At 43.0% G+C, this 19813-nt stretch overlaps 1 protein-coding gene across 2 annotated transcripts in view; it reads right to left on the bottom strand.

The window, feature by feature from the left end:
* Positions 1-19813, bottom strand: part of ANKRD13C (ankyrin repeat domain 13C) — a 394963-nt gene that overhangs the window by 150295 nt on the left and 224855 nt on the right. For both annotated transcript variants that reach the window (XM_078668732.1, XM_078668741.1), the window contains exon 10: positions 5428-5507. In XM_078668732.1, the coding sequence (XP_078524858.1) occupies positions 5428-5507 (80 nt within the window). The remainder of the gene's footprint in view (positions 1-5427; positions 5508-19813) is intronic.

The following is a 19813-nucleotide window of genomic DNA, read 5'->3' as shown; positions in this document are numbered from 1 at the left end:
TAGTGAGGGAGGGCGGGAGGCAGCCGCAACTAGAGCGCTGCCCCTGCCTCACCCAAAATGGCGTCCACCTCACGCTCGCACCAGCGCCTAATCGGCTGTGCGGGGAGTGAGTGCAAGGTAGGAGCAGTGTCTTCAAAGTGCAAAATAACAAGTAATGCAAGGCACGAATTACAAACACTTTAAAACACAGTTAAAAACGAGCATGTGCAAAATGCTCTGAAGAATTTTAAATTTGTTTTTTAAAAAGAGCGCGATAGAGTAAAGTGCCCTCCAAGTTAGCAGCCCCCCGGCTTCCGCCTCAGGGGAAATCCACACAAGTAATCCTAGATGTCCTCATCCCAGCCAAATGGACCAAGGGGCGCAGATCCCCCTCTAACCCTTGGTTTAATGACACCCTGAGATCCATGAGGAAAGATTGTAAAAAAGCAGAGCGAACCTGGAGAAGAGACTATAAAGATGGGGATAAAGTACTGTACCTGGCTAAGCAAAAACTTTACCACAAAGCAATTTGCTCCATGCGTGCCTCTTTCTACGCGGAAGAAATTAACTCTAGTTCTAACCCTACCAAATGTATTTTTAAACTGGTGCAAGAACTTCAGAGTAGTAGAACCCCTGTCTCCAGCATTACCTCTGCGCAGCAGTGCGAGGACCTTGCTACGTTCTTTGTAGAAAATGTGCAAAAAATATACATGTCATTCCCGCAGCACTCTTTGGATCTACAAAATCCCACTAATACCAACACGGGTGGCATCGCCTTGACGGTCATACCAGAAATTACGTATGATGACCTGACTAAACTCTGCAGGAAAGTCAAGTCTGGCTCCCCGGCAGATCCCATGAGACCGGCACAATTCATTGAGTCTCTGGCGCTCTTCCAGCAACCTCTGACTCTATACTGAATCTATCCTTCTCTATGGCTAGTGTCCCTACTGCCTGGAAACAGGCATGGGTTTCCCCTATCATTAAGAAGCCTACCTTGGATCCTTCCAAACCAGAAAACTTCAGGCCAATTTCTCTGCTACCATGGGTGTCTAAGCTCGCGGAGGCCCACGTTAACAATGTGCTGTCCCAATATATGCACCAAAACAACATTCTGGACCCATCACAAAACGGGTTCAGGCCTGGCCATAGTACTGAGTCTGCCCTACTGTCCACGACCAAACATCTCCGGACGATTCTTGATGCCGGTCAGAGTGCTGCGCTGATTCTGTTAGATCTCAGCGCGGCCTTTGATACGGTATCACATGACATCTTGTTATATCGTCTGGAGACAGTGGGGATTACTGGTCTTGCCCTGGAATGGTTTCGTTCATTCTTAAAGGACAGATCCTTCCGGGTGTCAGCATCCCCGTATCTTTGTCAGTCCCATCCCATCGGCCAGGGAGTCCCTCAGTGCTCTGCACTCAGCCCATCCCTTTTCAATCTCTATGTGCAGCCACTTGCGGTAGTGGCTAAAGAGTGGGACCTTACGCTGGTATTATATGCAGATGATACTCAGCTGGTCATCACTCTTACCGAAGGGCCATCTACATCGGCCTCAAGATTCAGGGACGGGCTAGCTGCAGTAGCCCAGTGGATGACGGGCAACTGCCTGCAGCTTAATGCAGGCAAGACGGAGGTGTTGCTTGTCGGGAAGAATACCACCTACTGGAATGAGCACTGGTGGCCATCTTCTTTGGGCACCATCCCACCACCCAAATCATTAGTTAAAAACTTGGGAGTCTGGATGGACTCCTCGCTCAGCTTCCAGACCCACACCAAAAGAGTGGCAGCTACCTGTGTGGGCCTGCTGAGGAGTCTCAATCCTATACTGAAGTTTTTTGACTCCAAAGTCCGGCAGCTTATTGTACAGGCCACGATCCTTTCTCGCCTGGACTATGCCAGCGTACTATTTCTAGGCGCAAATAAAGCTGAGATAGCACGGCTACAGAGAGTTCAGAACTCGGCAGCAAGAACTCTGGTGGGTCTTCCCCGTAGATGCTCCGCCAGAGCCACGATCAGAAAGCTGCACTGGCTTCCTATTGAATGTCGCATTCAGTTTAAAACTCTTAGTCTGGCATTCAAGATTATTAAATCCATGTGCCCAGATCTCCTGTGCCCGCTTCTGACGCCATATGTGCCCCAACGTAGTTTGCGCTCATTAGGTCAACACCTAGTGATCGTACCTTGTACGAAATTTTGTCGCATTGGCGGTCGCTCCTTCCGGGTGCTGGGAGCTAAGCTTTGGAACTCCTTGCCAATGAACATTCGCTCTGTGGAGAACTTGTCTGCCTTCCGGAAGGCCGTTAAGACCCATCTGTTTCCCCTTCCTTAGGTTTGCCTGTCCCAGTTTCTTTCTCCTCTATCGGCTCTGCACCTGTTGATCTTCAGCGCCGGGACGCCTCTTTGCTGGGGCAGCTGTTCGCTTTTACAAACTGCTAACAATAACATAACTGCCCCTATTGATATTACCAAGGGTACCAGTCAGGGGTGCATTGTCACCACTGCTATATGCCTTAGCAGCGGAGGCCTTGGGCTGTGCGCTACAGGAGTATCACGCATACAGGGGCCTGTTCCCTCATTACAATTTAATTACCTCTGCGTAAGTGAACGACGCACTACTGTATGTCCGCGACCCAGAATACAAACCGACTCCAGTGCTGCATGAGGTGATCCTGTTCAGGGGGAATTCTGGGCTCTGAATAAACTGGGACAAATCCCTTTCCTTCCCACTTACCCTGGCCACGACGCATGTACAATCTGAATATCTATTGCAGTGGACGACAGACTCAGTTTGCTACTTGGGGATACAAGTACAAATAGACCCAGAGGTAGTGATTCTAGACAACTACTGTAATGCAGTGCACAAGCTAACCGAAGCAATAGAATGCTGGATTAAATTGCCACTTTCACTCACTGGACGGGTCACCATCATGAAAATGGTGGTACTCCCCCACTTTCTATTCTTGTTCACAAATCTCTTTCTCCTGCTTCCCCGCTTAGTTGTTAACACTCCGAAGACACTTATGATCCGGTTGGCTTGGGCTAAGAAAAAGCAGCTGCATGTGCGCAGTGACACTCTGACCTTGCCCTATGATTCCGGAGGACTGAAGGTTCCTGATCTTGACACCTACTATAGAGCAGATCAATGTAGTTTTGTGCACTATTGGGTACACAACCCACAGGACCTTCCACACTTAAGGTTGAAACGTGATGCAGCTGCCCGAATTACCTTGCCACAAGCACTCTTTGAGAGACAGGTGCGTCACCACTAGGTCTTTGACTCCGTGAATGTTACAATCTGCGCTTGGCAGAATCTTCTGGACCGTCAGGCAGGCTTGTAGTTGTGCCCGTCCTATATACTGCTGTCCTGGTGTCTATGGTTCCCAATAGGTCAAAAGAGGGAAGCGGCACAGGTGTTTAGTGCTTTAGATATTCACCCCATGGGGGATTTCTTCAGTGAGGAAGCAATGAGAAGTTGGGATCAAGTTTACGATCGAAGCCCCAGACTCACTGCGTTTATGCAATTCCACTACCATAGAGCCAGGCACGCATTGCCAGCACTTCTGGGACATGATATCCTAGAACCCACAGAGTTATTAGCACGATACTCTTTTGCAAACAGCCACCTCTCTTCACATAGTTGCAAGGATCTATGCAGACACACAAGAGGCACGTAGGCCCAGGCTCACAAAAGTAAAGTTGGAATGGCAGAGGGATTTGGGTAACATCACGGATAAACAGTGGCAATACTGCTACTCAGTCACAAAGACTTTCATTAAAATGTCGACATAGACTTATAAACTTTAAATACATCAATAGGGCATACTACACATCGGTCAGACTTACCCGATATGGACTGCGCAATTGTGCAAGCTGTGCGTATTGTGAGGAAGTCCAGATTCATACATCTGGCGTGGCAATATTTGGGGATTCAGATACTCTGGCAGGATGCATTTTGAGAACTAGGGGCTATTACAACTGAATCGCTGCATCAGGAACCTTTACTGGCACTGCTGGGGTATGAGAAGGACGTGCGGGGGAGAGAACCGATGGCTTGTGGTGAAAGGCTTGCTGCTTGTAAGGAGTAGGGTGGCAATGTGCTGGGCCCACGGCACATTAGCAACGATTAAAGAATGGCACAATGACATGACGTACTGCAGTACACAATCAGACACCTACTGTGAACTACTCCCAATTTGCAGCCGCCTGAGGGATATTTGGGGGCCTTACCAAGCTTACTTGTATGGAATTGAAGCAGAAGAGCAAGCTGAAAGGGAGGGTGGGGTAGGGACAGGAAGTGGTCTGAACCCAAGTGACACACCCGGGTGAGATCTCTCTCATGGGGAGAAGCTTACCCTATGTAGTGTACCCGGCCTCGCATGTCCCTGGTGTCCCTACATCAAATGTTAACAGTATTTAAGGTCTAGTCCAAACCTCATAGTTGTATGTGAGCTGGAGTTGTGAATATAATGTTGATAATGTGCCTTGTCATGGTATGCCCTACCACAATAGAGATACCTGGAAACCAGACCATTGTTTATTACCCCACGATCTGCCTATTATTATTCTATGTACAACCAAACCACTGTATCGCTGAATGAATAACACTGTATGTTTGTTGAGAACTTAAAATAAAGTCTAAACAATGTTTACATGACACAATAAGCTCTAAATATCAATTAAGAGAAAGTTCCAGTTGTACTGGGAGCAGGAATCTCAGATGGAGAAATGTGTAATGGTTAGTGTCAGATCAAATGTTATTGGACATACCAATAAGATCAACACAGTCAAAGAAAAAAGACTACAGTAGCAAATAGGCTACTGGCTAGCCTCAGGAAAAGAAAAGAAATAGATATAGAAATTACTTCTACCCAAAAGTGGATAAAGAAGAAATCTCTTGCACCGTGCTTTCCATCCCCATTGTTCAAACTCTGTTGGTATACTTCAGGTTCCATTCCTCCTACTGTACAGATTCCAGAATAGCTCCTCCAAACTACTTTTGTGTTATGCAGGAGCAATGTGAATGGGGCACATAGAAATAATTGAAAGTTAGAAGCTTTACATTTTGAAGGCAAGAAGGTGACATTGGAAGCAGGTGACATTGGAAGCAGATGCCTCAACACTTTACAGTAGCAATGAAATAAAAAATCTATCTGAACCATTTTTCCATTTTGCATGCTTGCTAACCATTGTTTACATTACCTGCATTTTTATCATACATAAGAATATTTCAACCTTTATGCATACATCACTTGGATTTAGTCTATTCGAATTAAACAAATGGATTTACAACATGAGTGTTCTGGACACCATTCATAGTCTGACTCATTTAATTTAAATAGGAATATATTTATACATTTATGGTAAACAATGTCATGCTTTATGAACTGTTGAATTTTTCATAGTGCGTGTCTGAAAAACAAAGATCACTAATGTGACACATACTTTCCATTTTCAGCAGCGATGTACTCTTCCCATGTAATCGTATTGGGAGGTGGTGGAGTAAGTGACTGCCGTCGCACAGGCTGTGAAAGAAAAAGCAAACAGGACTTCTATTACTAGATTGCTGTACACAAATCCTCTGCATCTCTAAACATTAGACCTGATGTGAAGTACAAGCTACGCACAACGAAGACATTTCTTTCAGAATCATGAAATGTCTAGACCACCAAGCCATAATCCTTTCTGCCCAGCAAAAACAGATTTTAAAAAAGCATTTGCACTGCAATAGGTCTCGCATTTCTCAGATTTTGAGCAATAGGCATTGTAAATGACAATGCCTTTTTAAGTGTTTAAAAAACCTGCAATAAAAAAGGAATTGTCATTTACAATACCAATAGGTCAAAGTTTTGAAAATGCGAGACCTATTGCATTGCTAATGCTTGTTTAGTCTGAAAGCACTATTTTCTTTTATGAGTTTCTCCTACTGCAGGCACGACATGCTTTCCTGCAACATTCAGCGAGTCATGCACAATTTCACTTTCCAAACAGCCCGGGACAATGGCAGCAGCTTCTTTGGTATGAAATAGGTCTCGCATTTACAACAGTTTCAGCTATTGTCATTGTAAATGACAATGCCTTTTATTTATGTGGTAATTACCAAAACAGATTAAAAAAGGCATTGTCATTTACAATGCCACTATCTTAAACTCTTGCAAATGCCAGACCTATTGCATTGCAAATGCTTGGTATATATATACAGCGAAGGAGGTATTGTCTCTCACCAAATAACTAAAACAGTTATACATGACCGTTCTTCAGAAACTGCAACACTTGAAAAGTAATCGTGTGTGTCAAAAGTTTGAAGCTGAGGCTGCCATAAAATGTCACTGAGCTCAGAGTAAAGACAACTGCTGATTTCTCCTCAAAGATTAGCTATTATGAAGTGGGATATTCTATGTTCAATTAAACAATAATAATGCGTAATCCCTAGGATACCGGTTTTAAAAAAGTCCAAGTCGTGTAATATGCTATGGCTTGACATTGACTATTTCACATAACCTGATAAAATGCAATTTAATAACAAAAAGTTGATATTTAGTAGATGAATGCTTATATAATAGTATGTAATTACTTAAATATTGTAGTGCAAGTAAAATATTATAGCAGTATTTAATCCTTGTGCGTAGGTTTAGTACAACTAAATATATATATATATATATATATATATATATATATATATATATATATATATATATATATATATATATATATATATATATATATATAGCACCCAACCAAGAGTCCACCTCCTTACTCCTAAAGAATCCAGGGAGGACTTCTATTTATTTCACTCTTACTGTTCGTCCTCTATGAATGATAGCGAAGCAAGGTGGCAGCCACTGAACCGCAGCGGGAGTGGAGCAAGGAGCAGCCGAAGAATGACGACCTGCCCAAGAAGGACATCTTCAAGTTCCTGCAGGATCACAGCTCAGATTCGGTAGTTTCATGGTAGGGGCAATGAGCAAATTAGGGAGTGTGTGAAGACGGCTTCGCTGTGTAGCGCACAAGCCTTGGCCTGTATGACGGGACTCCAGGAGCGCACCAAGTCCTGGGGTAAAATTATACTCGCCTCGTGTGAGTGTCAGAATGTCGTTGCCGTGTATTGCGTGACAGTCTGTGTATGATGGGAAGGTGGGAACTTCTGTAGGAAGTCTAGAGATAAAGCCATCTCTCACGGGCGGCAATTGAAACAAGCAGTAGACAATAAAAAAGCAAGCACTGTTCTAACATATAAAGCGTGGCGCCCGTGCATATTTCAGTTATGTGTATGCTGGCACGTGGAGCTGGCGCCATGGCAATAACTAAAAAAAAAAAACACGAAATTGGGCGAAGTGGTAGCCGCGGTGATGGCACAATACATAATAAAAGAAATAGTCTGTAAACATTACAAATGATAACTTGCTGCGTAACAAAACTGTAGTTGGTCGGTGCTCCCTGCGATACAACGGAAGTGATTTATCGGGAGCACCAACCAACAAGGAGCCAGCAAAGAAGACTGATGCCTGAGTCAGCCTACTGTAAGCAGCAGGCGGGATTACATGCAGTCTATTGACCACAACAGGTCTTGCAGACAGAGCATGAGCGCTGAAGCTAGACCTAAAAATTAGACTGGAACATGAATGGCCCAACCACTACCAGGCCCGCTGCGTGCAGATCCGCAGCAGCCAGTGGCCACTAATATAGAGACGACTATGAGGGCAAACTGTCTGGAGCAGCCGTACTAACGTGGGGTCCACATCATCTACTCAGGGGGTTTACAACTGTTCAGAAAATGTGATAATAGCAGATTAATAAAGTATCCATAAATTAAAAAGCAAAAGGAAAAATTTACAATGATCTGTAAATTTGAAGAGATCTGAAATTGGAGGCTAAAAATTAATGTGGTATCCCAAACTTGATTTGTTAGTGCACTGCAAGTATAGCAAACAGTGATATTGACAATTGTTGGCCCTTAATTGATGCCCTACTCATACAAAGAAAGCATCAATTAGAGGCAAAAAACAAAGTGATATGCTAGCGTCTACAATATCTGTCTTTTAGAAACAAAACCCATTTTTTGAGACGCTAAACCGTGCCCATTAAAATTTCAATTTGTGCATACCAATTTTGTTTGTGAAGTAAACAAACATCATATATTTTGTGTATCTGTTTGATGTATACTTTCTTCTGTAGTTTTGTTTGAGGTTCAAATCATAGGAATTGCTTAAGCCACGATTCCTAGCTTCCAATAGTCATTCAATGGGAGTCTACAGAAGTTAAAAGATTAGCTTGGAAGATAGAAGACTTTGTACTAAATACTGTTGTCATCATAGTCCTAATTACAATAGTTAATTACCTGAAAATCTCTTTTTCCAGCATAGGAATCTTTTGAAATTCAAATACATTCGAACACCCCTTTATATTAGAGCATTATTTCCCAAATTGTGGTGCAACCCGACTTTTGGTAGGTCGTAAAAGTCCAATCAATAAAGATGCCTTTAAATTCTGTATTTATCTGGTCACTTTTGCTGCACTTTAAAGATAGGTCAAATAGCAGTTTACATCTTCTGACAAATTGCCCACCCCTCACCTCCCCCCCAAATTTCTTTATTGAGTTTTACTTAGCATATATCAGTACACTGACAGTAATGCAATCGGAGGCCATAATTATACATCGAGATTGCTAGTGTACCACAAAGTTTTAACAAGACAGTGGTCTCCTAGTTACAAACAAGTAACCTTGGTGAACTAATACCGTCAATTCTGCAATAGCATTTCATAGTTTTACTGCTCAACTTAATCCCCCCTGGCCCAAATTAACCAATAACTAACTAACATAAGTGAATATGCTGAAGCAATGTGTAACGTTGATGGGACAGAACCCACTGAGATTGGGAGGGCCAATGGAGTTGAATTCGGCATTTACAAATGGTGGTCAATACCGTTTTCGGACTATAGATTTGAAATAGGAGGAGCGCCTGAACACAGGTGGGACACGAAAACAGCGGAATGCCAGTCGAGAGGAACCGCACCACAAGGTCCCAAATATATTCAAAGCTTTTGTAACTGTCGAGAAGTATATCGGCCATCCGCTCCATGGTTATGGCCTGCTAAAGCTGGGTCATCAAAGGAACATTGGTCTTCTTCCATGATGCAGCTGATGCTGTATTGACTGCTCCAAGGCACAACTACAGGATCAAACTGTCTCCAGAGGTCTGGTACCAGAGGGTCTCACAGTGTAGCCCCACAAGTATCCAAGAGTAGTCGGAATTGAATACCCAAGGATATCCTTAATCGGAGACACTATTTTGGACCAGAAGAGCAGGATACCAGGGCAATTCCACCAAATATGTTAAATCTCAGAGTAGCCTGCCGCCACTTCAACACAGTCGTGGTTCAGTAGATTTTTTTAAATTTGGTGGGGTACAGATAACAATTGAAAAGCACTTTGTATTCCACCTCTCTCATACCCATAGAGTGGTTGAATCTAGGGGTTTCTCTCAATAGCTTACGCTATTGCCCTTCAGTGACTGTCTCCCTGAGAATGCGTTTCCAAAAAGCTATATGACAAGGCCTAGTTGTGGGAGTGGTAGTAATCAATAGCGCATATAGGAATGAAACATACCTGTGGCCCACCCGCCCGAATAAACTTTTCTATTGGTGAGAGCTCCTAGTGGCAGCTAATCTAATCTCTGGTTGGATTGCCCAGTGTTTTAATTGTGTATAGTGGTATCTTTCAGTGCTTGGAAGAGCGAAATCCTGCTGACTGTTCTCAAAGGTGTGGATCAGATGTTTAGGTCATAAATTGCTAAAGCATTCTAAAGGATGCATATCAAGTTCAAGGCAGACTGGTGACAGGCAGCCATTTTGGCTATGTGCAGGAGCACCTACCATCTTATAGTCCAGAGTTCTGTCCCCAGATTTCAGACCGGTCCTGCAGCAGGCAAGTGGCAGCTACATCATTCTCAGTCACACCTTGCGACTGATTTAGGTAAACAAGAAGAGCGATAATCATCCGGGGTGGCCTGTTCTCACATAATTCTCTGGCTGAAGAGTGGACCTCTGTCACTCGTCTATAGGTCCATTGTTTCCCTTGATGCTTCATACAGTACTACTAGCGCCACTGTCTCTTGTCTACACCGCTCGCTGAACACCCAGAAACTTCCCCCAGACCAACATCAGGCCCTGGGTATTTAGGAGCAGACACCCCCAATAAGGCTGTGGCTTCATTCGTATCTACGAAGTGATGAGTCTTGTTCAGCGGCTATGTCCTGAAATAGTGAGTATGTCGCCCCCCCTAGCGCGAGACCGTGTCTGCTTTCCAAGCAACCTGCATAATCAAGTCTTTCACCAGGACATCTTGGGGGCATTTCCACCCCCTCCAGGACCCACTGAACCAATTCTGTGAAACTATTATAGTCTAACTTCGGTACAGCAGACACCCAGGAGCTCGGAAAACCTGCCCACCACAAAGGCCTCTAGATCCAGACCCTCCTCCCGATTCCAGATCCTGATATTGTCTCATCACGAACGATTTTCCAGATCTTCACATTTCAAAAAGGCAGTGTGCAGTTGAATCATCCGAAGTTGTTCGTAGGAGTCCTCCATCTGGCCAACACATTGTTCCATTCTCTAGAACTTGGTATTGAGGTCCAAGGTTTGGGTGCCCACCGAGTCAACATCTTGCTGTAGGAAAGGGAGCTTGGAGTTACTATCAGACTTGAGAGCTTTGAAGGATGTGGCAAGGTCCGCCTTGAGCTCTTCCCTCAGCTCCTTCTTGAAATCCTGGAAGGAAGAAAATATGTCTTCTTTAGTCAGAGCCGTATTCTAACTAGAGGCGTCAGTGGGGTGAGAGTCTCCTGCTTCCGCTGGGGATAAAAAAGCTTGATACCTTGTTGGATTGAGTCTTTTTTGGAGGGATATAGGCTGTAGACAGGTGCAAATTAAGAGGCCCCTGTGGGTAAGTATCGAAGGCTGTCTCTCCATAAGCAAAGTGAGAGAATAGGTTGTTGTTCCATATCACAGTTATAGAGTACTCATATGTATGTATATTCGCTGGTGGGCATGACCCTTGTGGCAGGTCTCGGTCTTTAAGTGGTCAGAGCTCGCTCCCTAACTGCTTTCCATCTCTGTGGCACAGTCCCCCAGTGACAGGGGTCCGGGCTGCTGACATTTTTAAGTGGGCTCTCAGGTCTCCACTGGCTTACATTTGTAAACCACAAATCGAGAGAAATTCAATAGATAATAATGAATGCTACACTATTCAGTGTTTCGAGACTTATTCTGGTAAAAATGGTATCCTACTTGTGTATCTGGGCCTATCGCCTGCGACACGATAGGGCCTCAGTTCACCACATTACTACCCACTAGGCAGCAATCCAAGCTCTAGGCTTCTGACAAAGGTTATGATACCTATGGGAGGGGCCACAGCATTCTGGTACAGCCTCAACAGCAGCACCTCGTGCCGTTAAACGGCTTGGAATTGGGAGACATTATTCAGTAACGGTAGTTCTCACCCAGTCTCTGAAGGTAATGTATCACTTTTCCTCCAAGAATAGGCATGTGGTAGTCCGGCCAGTATTCGGCCTCTTCTGCGGATACCCCTCTACTAGAACGTCACAACGACAACACAGCCGCCATGTTGGGATCAAGCAACGATCTCGCCACCGAGCCACTGATTTGCCCAACCCGACCCGGGGAACGTAATCTCTTCCTCAGAGGGCTCATCACCAGGCCAAGGTATTGGGCTGGGAGACAGTTGAAGTTCAAGCCTCTGTGAGGCGAGGTAGCAGCACTACGATTTGGCCGGTCATGCACCCATCACCAACACAGGCAAGTACCAGCCCCCTCGCCCATACGTCTACCTCTGTGCTTGAACGGTGGCTCACGCGGCTCCACGAGCACCCTCACTGTCCAAGCAAAAAGAGATTTGTGTGACACTGGCGCCGGTCACCTTGAATCAGAGGAAAAATGCAACGGAGCCCTGGTGGATAAATTCCACGTGGCCATGATGGTTGCGCATGCCTTTTAAAAAACTTTTTTAATATAAACACGGGGATTGGTGTTTGCAGTCAGAAAGAGAAAAGTAGTCTATAAAGTAACAGGAAAGGGAATTATGTGAGAATCGTGCTGCGGTACAGTGTGTGAAAGTTAAGGTTGCAGAATAGTTTTGTAACGCAATAAAATGTGAATGAACTGTAGACATTCAGAAGCTAGTAAAAGCAAAGACGAAGCATATTTGTTTATGTACTTCTGAAGTGTGATGAAAACAAAAACTTTAATAGGGCCAAAACAAATCAAGACACTTTAATTGATGATGCACAAATGATAAATATTCACTGAAACCAGATTCTCACATCATTTGTGTACAATTGTTTTTTCAGTAAAGTTGTATGTCTTGTGTAAATTTAGTGCCCATTTCAATGGAAAATGTGCTGTCTGTAATAACAGTCCGCTACCATACAATGTAGTAGTTGCATTTAAAACGAGCAACTTTGCAATGCAACAGGTCTCGCATCAGTTAGAGTTAGAGATTTTGGCATTGTTTATATTTTGCTGAAATGGTTTGTTTTTTGTGTACTGAATGTGTTTGCTAACTAATCAGAAAATTGAAATAGTCCAATCCTGAGGGAAGAGAAAGACAACCCGAGCAGAATTCATGAACTCACAAAGAACATCTGACGCCATGTTTGCTGTAACTCAAACTGCCCTAAATAATGAGCCGCATTAGTGACAGGTCCTAGATCTATCGTAAGCAGTTTACCTCACTTAACCCACCTCTTAGTTTGGCACAATAACCCACCTTATTTAAAAACAAGTTTGTCTCCCAGCCTTTGCTGTAGATCGATTGTCAGAAATGATTAGTGCCTGGGGCTTTTAATTAACCGATTCCATAAGAGTTGTCTTTTCTTCAAATACAGTGATAAGACAACACAAAAGATTACAGTTGGAAACTGGAATACTAGCGCTATAGAAGAGACACGCAAAACCAACTAATATGACCAAGGGGGGCTAATGTAACAAACTTGTAGTAATGCCACCCCCCGGTTAATCTAGCTAAAGAATGTAACATCTTTGAAGTTCAGCTTTGTGAAGAGACATACAAACATAGTGGTAGATTATTACCTTGTAGTCTCGATACATAGATAAAATTAGGTTTCTCTTTGCTTCCTAGAGCGGAAATTGAATATGCTCAGAGGAGAAGTCGAATTAAGGAATAAGATTCCTAAAAAGAAAAATAATCCCAGACGATAGATCTACAGCAAAGGCTGGGAGACAAAAGTACAACTGTGGCATTGCAATTCAATAACTGCGACTCTCGGGAACTAACCTATGCCTCATTTAAGACTGACAGATTGCTCCTGTAAAACAAACACAATGCACCCGGTACCGAGCTTTCCTTTTACAAATATGTTAGTCCAAGCGGGCCAGTAAAATAAAGACTACAATTCCCAGATTGCACTGTTAAAAACATGAAAGTGCAGAAACTAGAAAATAAATCCAAAATGTCTTCTGTAAAGATATGCCTTGTATTTAACAGTGCCACGAATGAACAAGTCATGTGCAAGACCAGCGTGGTGCAACTGCTGGATCCCACTCAGACATGCGACTTGTGCTCAACCAGACACAGAGCCGGCAGTGCCACTTGGCCCACTCAAGTCATGTCTTATTAGATCTTCAAAATATCCGACAGTAAGTCAGAGATAAACAAGCAGCACAACTTAAAACAAGTACAATCACGGCAAAAAAGGTGCTCCTACTGATGCAAGGAAACTTGTTTCTGCCTCTGTGACACTGACGCCTTTGCTGCTTCGATGCATTAATTTAAGTTTTCCTCAGTCCAGGTTTACAAGCAAGAACTTAATCTAGTCCAGTTGCAACTTGGGAGCTGTAGTCATCTGGTCTCCTTACGAATAGTTCCCTCGTCCTGTGAAGTCAGAGGATTGATGCTGAGATCTTGAGATTTTAGTGGCATTCGTGAGTACTTTAACAAAGCTAGTTTTTAGGTCGAGACTGGCAGGTCAGCACCCATGATAATATGCTGCATGTCTAAACACTTATAAGGTCCAAAAGGCGAGACCTACTGTCTGTGCCAATGCTTGTTTTTGTTGCTATAACCCCAGCTGCATGGACATCGCACAAGATGTTGATGTCTACAAGAGATCAGGGCATGATTTTCTATCTGGGGTGGGGCCACTAATGACAAAGATAACCATTTTACCCCTCGTGTTTTCATTTATTAATTGTTTTTAAATTGTTGTCTATGTGATCAATTGTGTTCATTATGAAATATGATAATAAGATGCTTGTGATCATTTCTGAATACAAATGTTTTTATTGAATTTTTGGTTTAAAAAAAATTATAATAAATTGTGTCAGGTAATCGTAAACATCAATTGACCTTGAGTGAGTTTTTGGGCCAATATATTGTAGCCATAAGGTTGGCGGTAACTTTTTCGAATGGTTGTGGTGTGCATGTAACGTGTTTGGGTGTGTATAATAGTGTTTACAAAGAAATCCCAGAGGACACTTTCCTTTTTATTTTAAGATTAATCCTAGTCCTTTGGGTGACCAAGTGTTCCTCTCTTTTATTGAAATAGTTGTAACAATGATTACAGACACCAACACTGTAAATTCAGCAAACAACCTGCTTCCTGGAGCCGGGGCTCCTAGATAGGCTCTGCGGCGGGGCCGGGGACAGGGATACGGAAGTACGCATGTAATTTCTATGCCTCCCTGTAATCGGTTATTTGTGTATCCTGTTTGCAGTGCACCATAATTACATCAAAATTCAGGTATTTTCTGACATATCTAACACAGCAAGCTAATTACAATGCGCAGCTCTGTAAACAGTCCTAGGCTGGTTCGGCAAAAGTGAAATGTTTTCTGCAGGAAAGGAGTAATAGAGGTAAATGGACAAGAGGTTACATGTCTTTGGAAACGCAAGACATTTTCAGACTATGAGTTAGTTTACAATGGAACGGAGGTCAGTTGTGCCTTTTTGTATATGTTGTAAATGTGAAAAAGATTGGGATAAATGTTATCAAAACTGTATAATCAGATGCCTAATTAACGAAAGGATGTCTGATTAATGTGTGCACTGTGATTAGCAGCTGCAGCAGCATGTTGTAGTTTGAGGGAGTTCACACTGCAGTCTGCAGGCACGGTGGGTATTTGTGTGGCATGAATTACTGCCTTCTGTTTGGCCCCTAAGAGGAGCAATCAGGAGCGCCTGGGAACCAAATCATCACAGTCAAGGAAGGTGATTGCTGCCTCGCGCCGCAAGCTCTCAGAGCCATGCTGGGCGCGAGCCTGTGCTTGAGCCAACTGTATTGAATACGCCCGCCAGAGATCTTAGGAGATCGCACTAGGCGCTAAGTGCAAGCGCGATGCAAAAAGAACAAGCGCTCGCAATTAACGAAAGGATGTTAGCAATCAGATTAATGTGTTCACTGCGATTAGCAGTGGCAGCAGCTGCAGCATGTTGTAGTTTGAGGCTGTTCACACTGCAGTCTGCAGGCACAGTGGGTATTTGTGTGGCATGAATTGCTGGCTTCTTTTCGCCCCTAAGAGGAGCAGCCGTAAAAGAAAACTGAATTTGGGAGCCTCTATGAACACGAGCAACGAACCCAGGTCCTGCAAGAGACCCGACTTTCCTCCGATCAACGGGGATCGTCTCATGGGTGACAAAGATTAAATGAGTAAAGTTCCTGTGCCCGCGCGTAGGTACACCCCGTTAAAAGAGAACTGGATGAAAATATTTTTGCAATTGTAGAACAATTGCAGCTTCAAGTCAGATTCAACCTTAAGACAAGAAACGTGGAAATAAAAACATGTAAAGATGTCAGTCTCACAAAGTGGGTCTCTCAGCACAGACCCGCAGCTCCACGGCGTTCTCTGCCCAGCCTTCTCAGATACCGACAGACCAATGAGGGTGCAGACTGATGCATGCTCCTGGCGTGAAGCCAGCGTGGTTGCAGGACACCTGGTGCATACTCCTTCATGGCTCTCGTGAAGACATTTCTTATCAGCTTGTTAAATAAACAAGCTGGTAAGAAAAGTCTTCACAACAGACGCAAACCAGATGAGCTAGTCTGGCTCGGAGAGGAAGGGCGTTAACAGAAAAAGTGGGTCATGGTTCTAGAATGTTTGGAAAGCACTGTATTGGAGGATTCTCTGTAAAATACAGAGGAAACATGACATTTCAATTTCAAACCCAATATCAAAGGACTATTGAACAGGGTCTGTAGATTTTCTAACTTTTCCCCATGCAGACACTAACCCTCCACAGACAAAGATTTTAGTCAGATCTTGAGTAGATACTTCTTAATTGCTTTAACTCAAAGAGAAGATAGGATATATCACAAACGAACGTATAACAATTGAAGTGCTGACAACTATACTTCAAAGTAATTTCACGTTCTCTAGCATTTGCTTTTGTAGATTCATCTACTTCTTTGTACATTAATAGAGTAAAAAGCAAAAGGCAGAAGTGCTTTTCTTCACTGGAGTACACATTTCATGACAAACATTAAATCTTCGTTTCACTAGTCTTTATTGGTACTTGAAAAGAAAATAAGGCAGGAATACCCTACTCCATCCAGTGGTACTGTGCGCTCAATCCTTCATAGTGTTTTTCCCAAAAAAGGTATCTAGACCAGATCTGCGTCCTTAATTCCCTACATATTGGAAATTCTAAAAGTCCCCAGGGTTAGGGATTCCAATACCATGAACAGAGAAAAGAGCCAAGAGATCTAGCAAATATATTTTTTTTTCAGGAAATAAGTGATGAGAAAGAAAGCAGGCTGCGCTAAGATCACCATCTTCCCAGCTTTCAGAGAGAAGAATTGAAAAAAAAAATGCAGCCACAGTTTTATCATTTTTCTTTGGTAATCGATTTTTACTATTTTTGTTGTTTCCACCTACTTACAGTACGGGGAGGAAACCGGTGTTAAACCTATGGGAGAACCTGGAAAGATTAACATTTCTGGAAAGTAGACAAACATGCAGATTCAGCAAGGAGTGATTTCTGTAGATCACTCAGTTTTGTGTGAGGAACGGACCATTAAAATCAAAAATAATGTATAGAAAAATAGAGAAAAAAAACCAGAAATGGGTGAAAACTTTATTATCTGTAACACTTTGCCCCAATGAACGATTTATAAAATTAATATATGGTCAAGTCTGTTAGACATGTACTAATTGTAAGGAGATAAGGTGTTGGTTGTACAAAAATGCATGATGCCCAGAGCCACAGACGGAAATACAGCTTATGATATTTGATTGTGCACTGACAATCAAGCAAATTCATATGGTAAAATCTAATTAATTAAAAATGGGTATGAAGAAAACCTGTGCATTTTTTAAGTGTATAAAAATTAGGAACAGAGGCTCTGAATTGGAGGTTACTCCTACTATCATTTGATTCAGACAGCATTTTGCACATGTAGTTTTTCCTGCACACTGGCTTACATTTTAAAACCACAAATCGAGGGAAATTCAATAGATAAAAGCAAATGGTACATTATTCTGTGTTTAGAGACTTATTCTGATAAAAAAGGTGTCCTACTCGTGTGGCTGGGCCTATCGCCTGCGACACAATAGGGCCCAAAACACAACACGGCAACATCAAGTTTTTGCTTAGAAAACCGACTCATTTTGGTGATGTGTGTAGCTGATCAGCCGCCGTCCAGTTCCAGACATTTCTGAAAACTACACATCCAGGAGAGCCTCAGGTAGTGTGAAGCGTGTGGTTCCAATGACGTTTTCTTACCAAGAATGTCCTGCAAACCTCAAACTGTGGCTAAAATCACACGTTTTCCTAACACCTCTCTGAGGGATTCAGTGGGGATCTACAAATTTCCTATGATCTAGAGTTCTCCCAATAAAAGCTGTATCCCAGTTGTGTGGCTAGGCACAAAGTTCGCTAAAGGATCAGATAAAAACTAACCATATAAACAGTAGTGTGCAAGAAAAATAAATTACCTACCTTTGGTAATGTCTTTTCTGGTAAAGACAATGAAGCTGTAGATGCCTCAACTTGTACATTTCCCCAGGTGTCAGACTGGATCTGGAAACTTTAGTAGCAATTCCCTTGTGTATCGGTAGGTGGCTCTGTGTATGTTCCATCCCGCCCCAGGTTTGATGTTGGCGCCTATGTATGTATGCGCCACCTTTGTGCTGACATCCGTTTCTTTCTAATCTTATTCTGCGCCGACGGACAAGGACCTCGAGAAATCGAAATATGGCAGCATCCAAACTGTATAGATTGGAACATTATTAGTGGACTATCGGAGTCCATTCCACAAAAAGAGGAGGTGGGTTTGAGTGAGTAATCTGCAGCTACATAAGAGTCTCTACCAGAAGAAAAATGCTACTTACCCAGTATGCATCTGTTCTTGGCATGTAGAGCTGTAGAATCGCATGCTTTGCATAAGATCGCAATCTAGAGTTGGGTCCGGATGTTAGCATTTTGTTTTTCTGGAAGAAGTTTCCCCTAGTCACGAGGTAGGGGACTCCTCCCTTAGGTGATAGATCGTGTAGTCATCAACTCCATCCTCAGATTGTTCTCAGCAGAGGGTGAGAGAATGGAGTAGTAGTAAAGAATAGAGATATCCATGCGTAAGTAGTAAGTATGTTTAACAAAGCAGAGTACTACAGTAGTTACGGGTACCCGGGGAGGTGGGTGGGCGCATGAGATTCTACAGCTCAACATGCCGAGAACAGATGCATACTGGGTAACTAGCATTTTCCGTTCAAGGCATGTGAGCTGTAGATCACATGCTTATCATGAACAATACAGCAGTCTCCGCGAAGCAGTGGCTATTCTGTAACCGTTGGGAGTTGTCTGAAATAATGTTTTAAGTACTGCTTGACCCACATTAGCTTGTTGTCTTGCTAACACATCTACACAATAGTGTTTGGTGAATGTATGTGGTGAAGACCATGTTGCAGCTTTTCAGATATCAGTAATAGAGATATTCCTTAAGAAAGCCATAGTAGCCCCTAATTTGTGAGTGGAATGTGCTCTAGGGGGTACTGTGAGGGTCCTTTTGGCTTTTTGATAACAAGTTGAATACACTTAACAATCCACCTAGTAATTCCTGATTTGGAGATAGGATTGCCTTTGTGAGGTGGTGCAAAAGCTACAAAGAGTTGTTTGGTTTTACAAAATGATTTTGTTCTTTCAGTGCATTACAAAAGAGCTCTTCTGACATCTAAGGTATGTAAAGTTTGTTCTGCAACAGAGTCAGGTTGGGGGAAGAATACAGGTAATTCAACCGACTGACTGATGTGAAATGCAGATACAACCTTAGGTAGGAATTTGGGGTTGATACGAAAACTACTTTATCTTTATGTACCTGGAAAAAGGGTTCTTCTATGGTTAGTGCATGTAGTTCACCAACTCTTCTCAATGAAGTGATTGCAATGAGGAATGCTGTTTTCCAAGTAAGGAACTGTATTTCACATTTGTGCATGGGTTCAAATGGCAGACCCATTAGCCTTGTAAGGACTATGTTAAGTTTCCATGCTGGGGCAGGTGGAAGTCTTGGTGGTATTACCCTTTTTAGCCCTTCCATGAATGCTTTGATGATAGGCACTCGAAATAGCGAGAAGTGTTGCCTATTTTGAAGGTAAGCTGCTATAGCTGCAAGATGCTGTCTGATGGCTATATAGGCCAATGCTGACTGCTGCAAATGTAGTAGGTAGCACAGTAAGTTTTGTATGGAAGCATCAAAAGGGTTGATTGTTATTGCAATAGATTAACAAAACGCTTCCATTTGGCTGCGTAGCAGGCCCTTGTGATAGGCTTTCTGGCCTCTTTATTAATGTTCATACAGTCTGGTAG

Source organism: Lissotriton helveticus, chromosome 1_2 (assembly GCF_964261635.1).
Source record: "Lissotriton helveticus chromosome 1_2, aLisHel1.1, whole genome shotgun sequence".
NCBI classification, from domain to species: Eukaryota; Metazoa; Chordata; class Amphibia; order Caudata; family Salamandridae; genus Lissotriton; species Lissotriton helveticus.
This window is presented reverse-complemented; position numbering and strand designations above follow the sequence as displayed.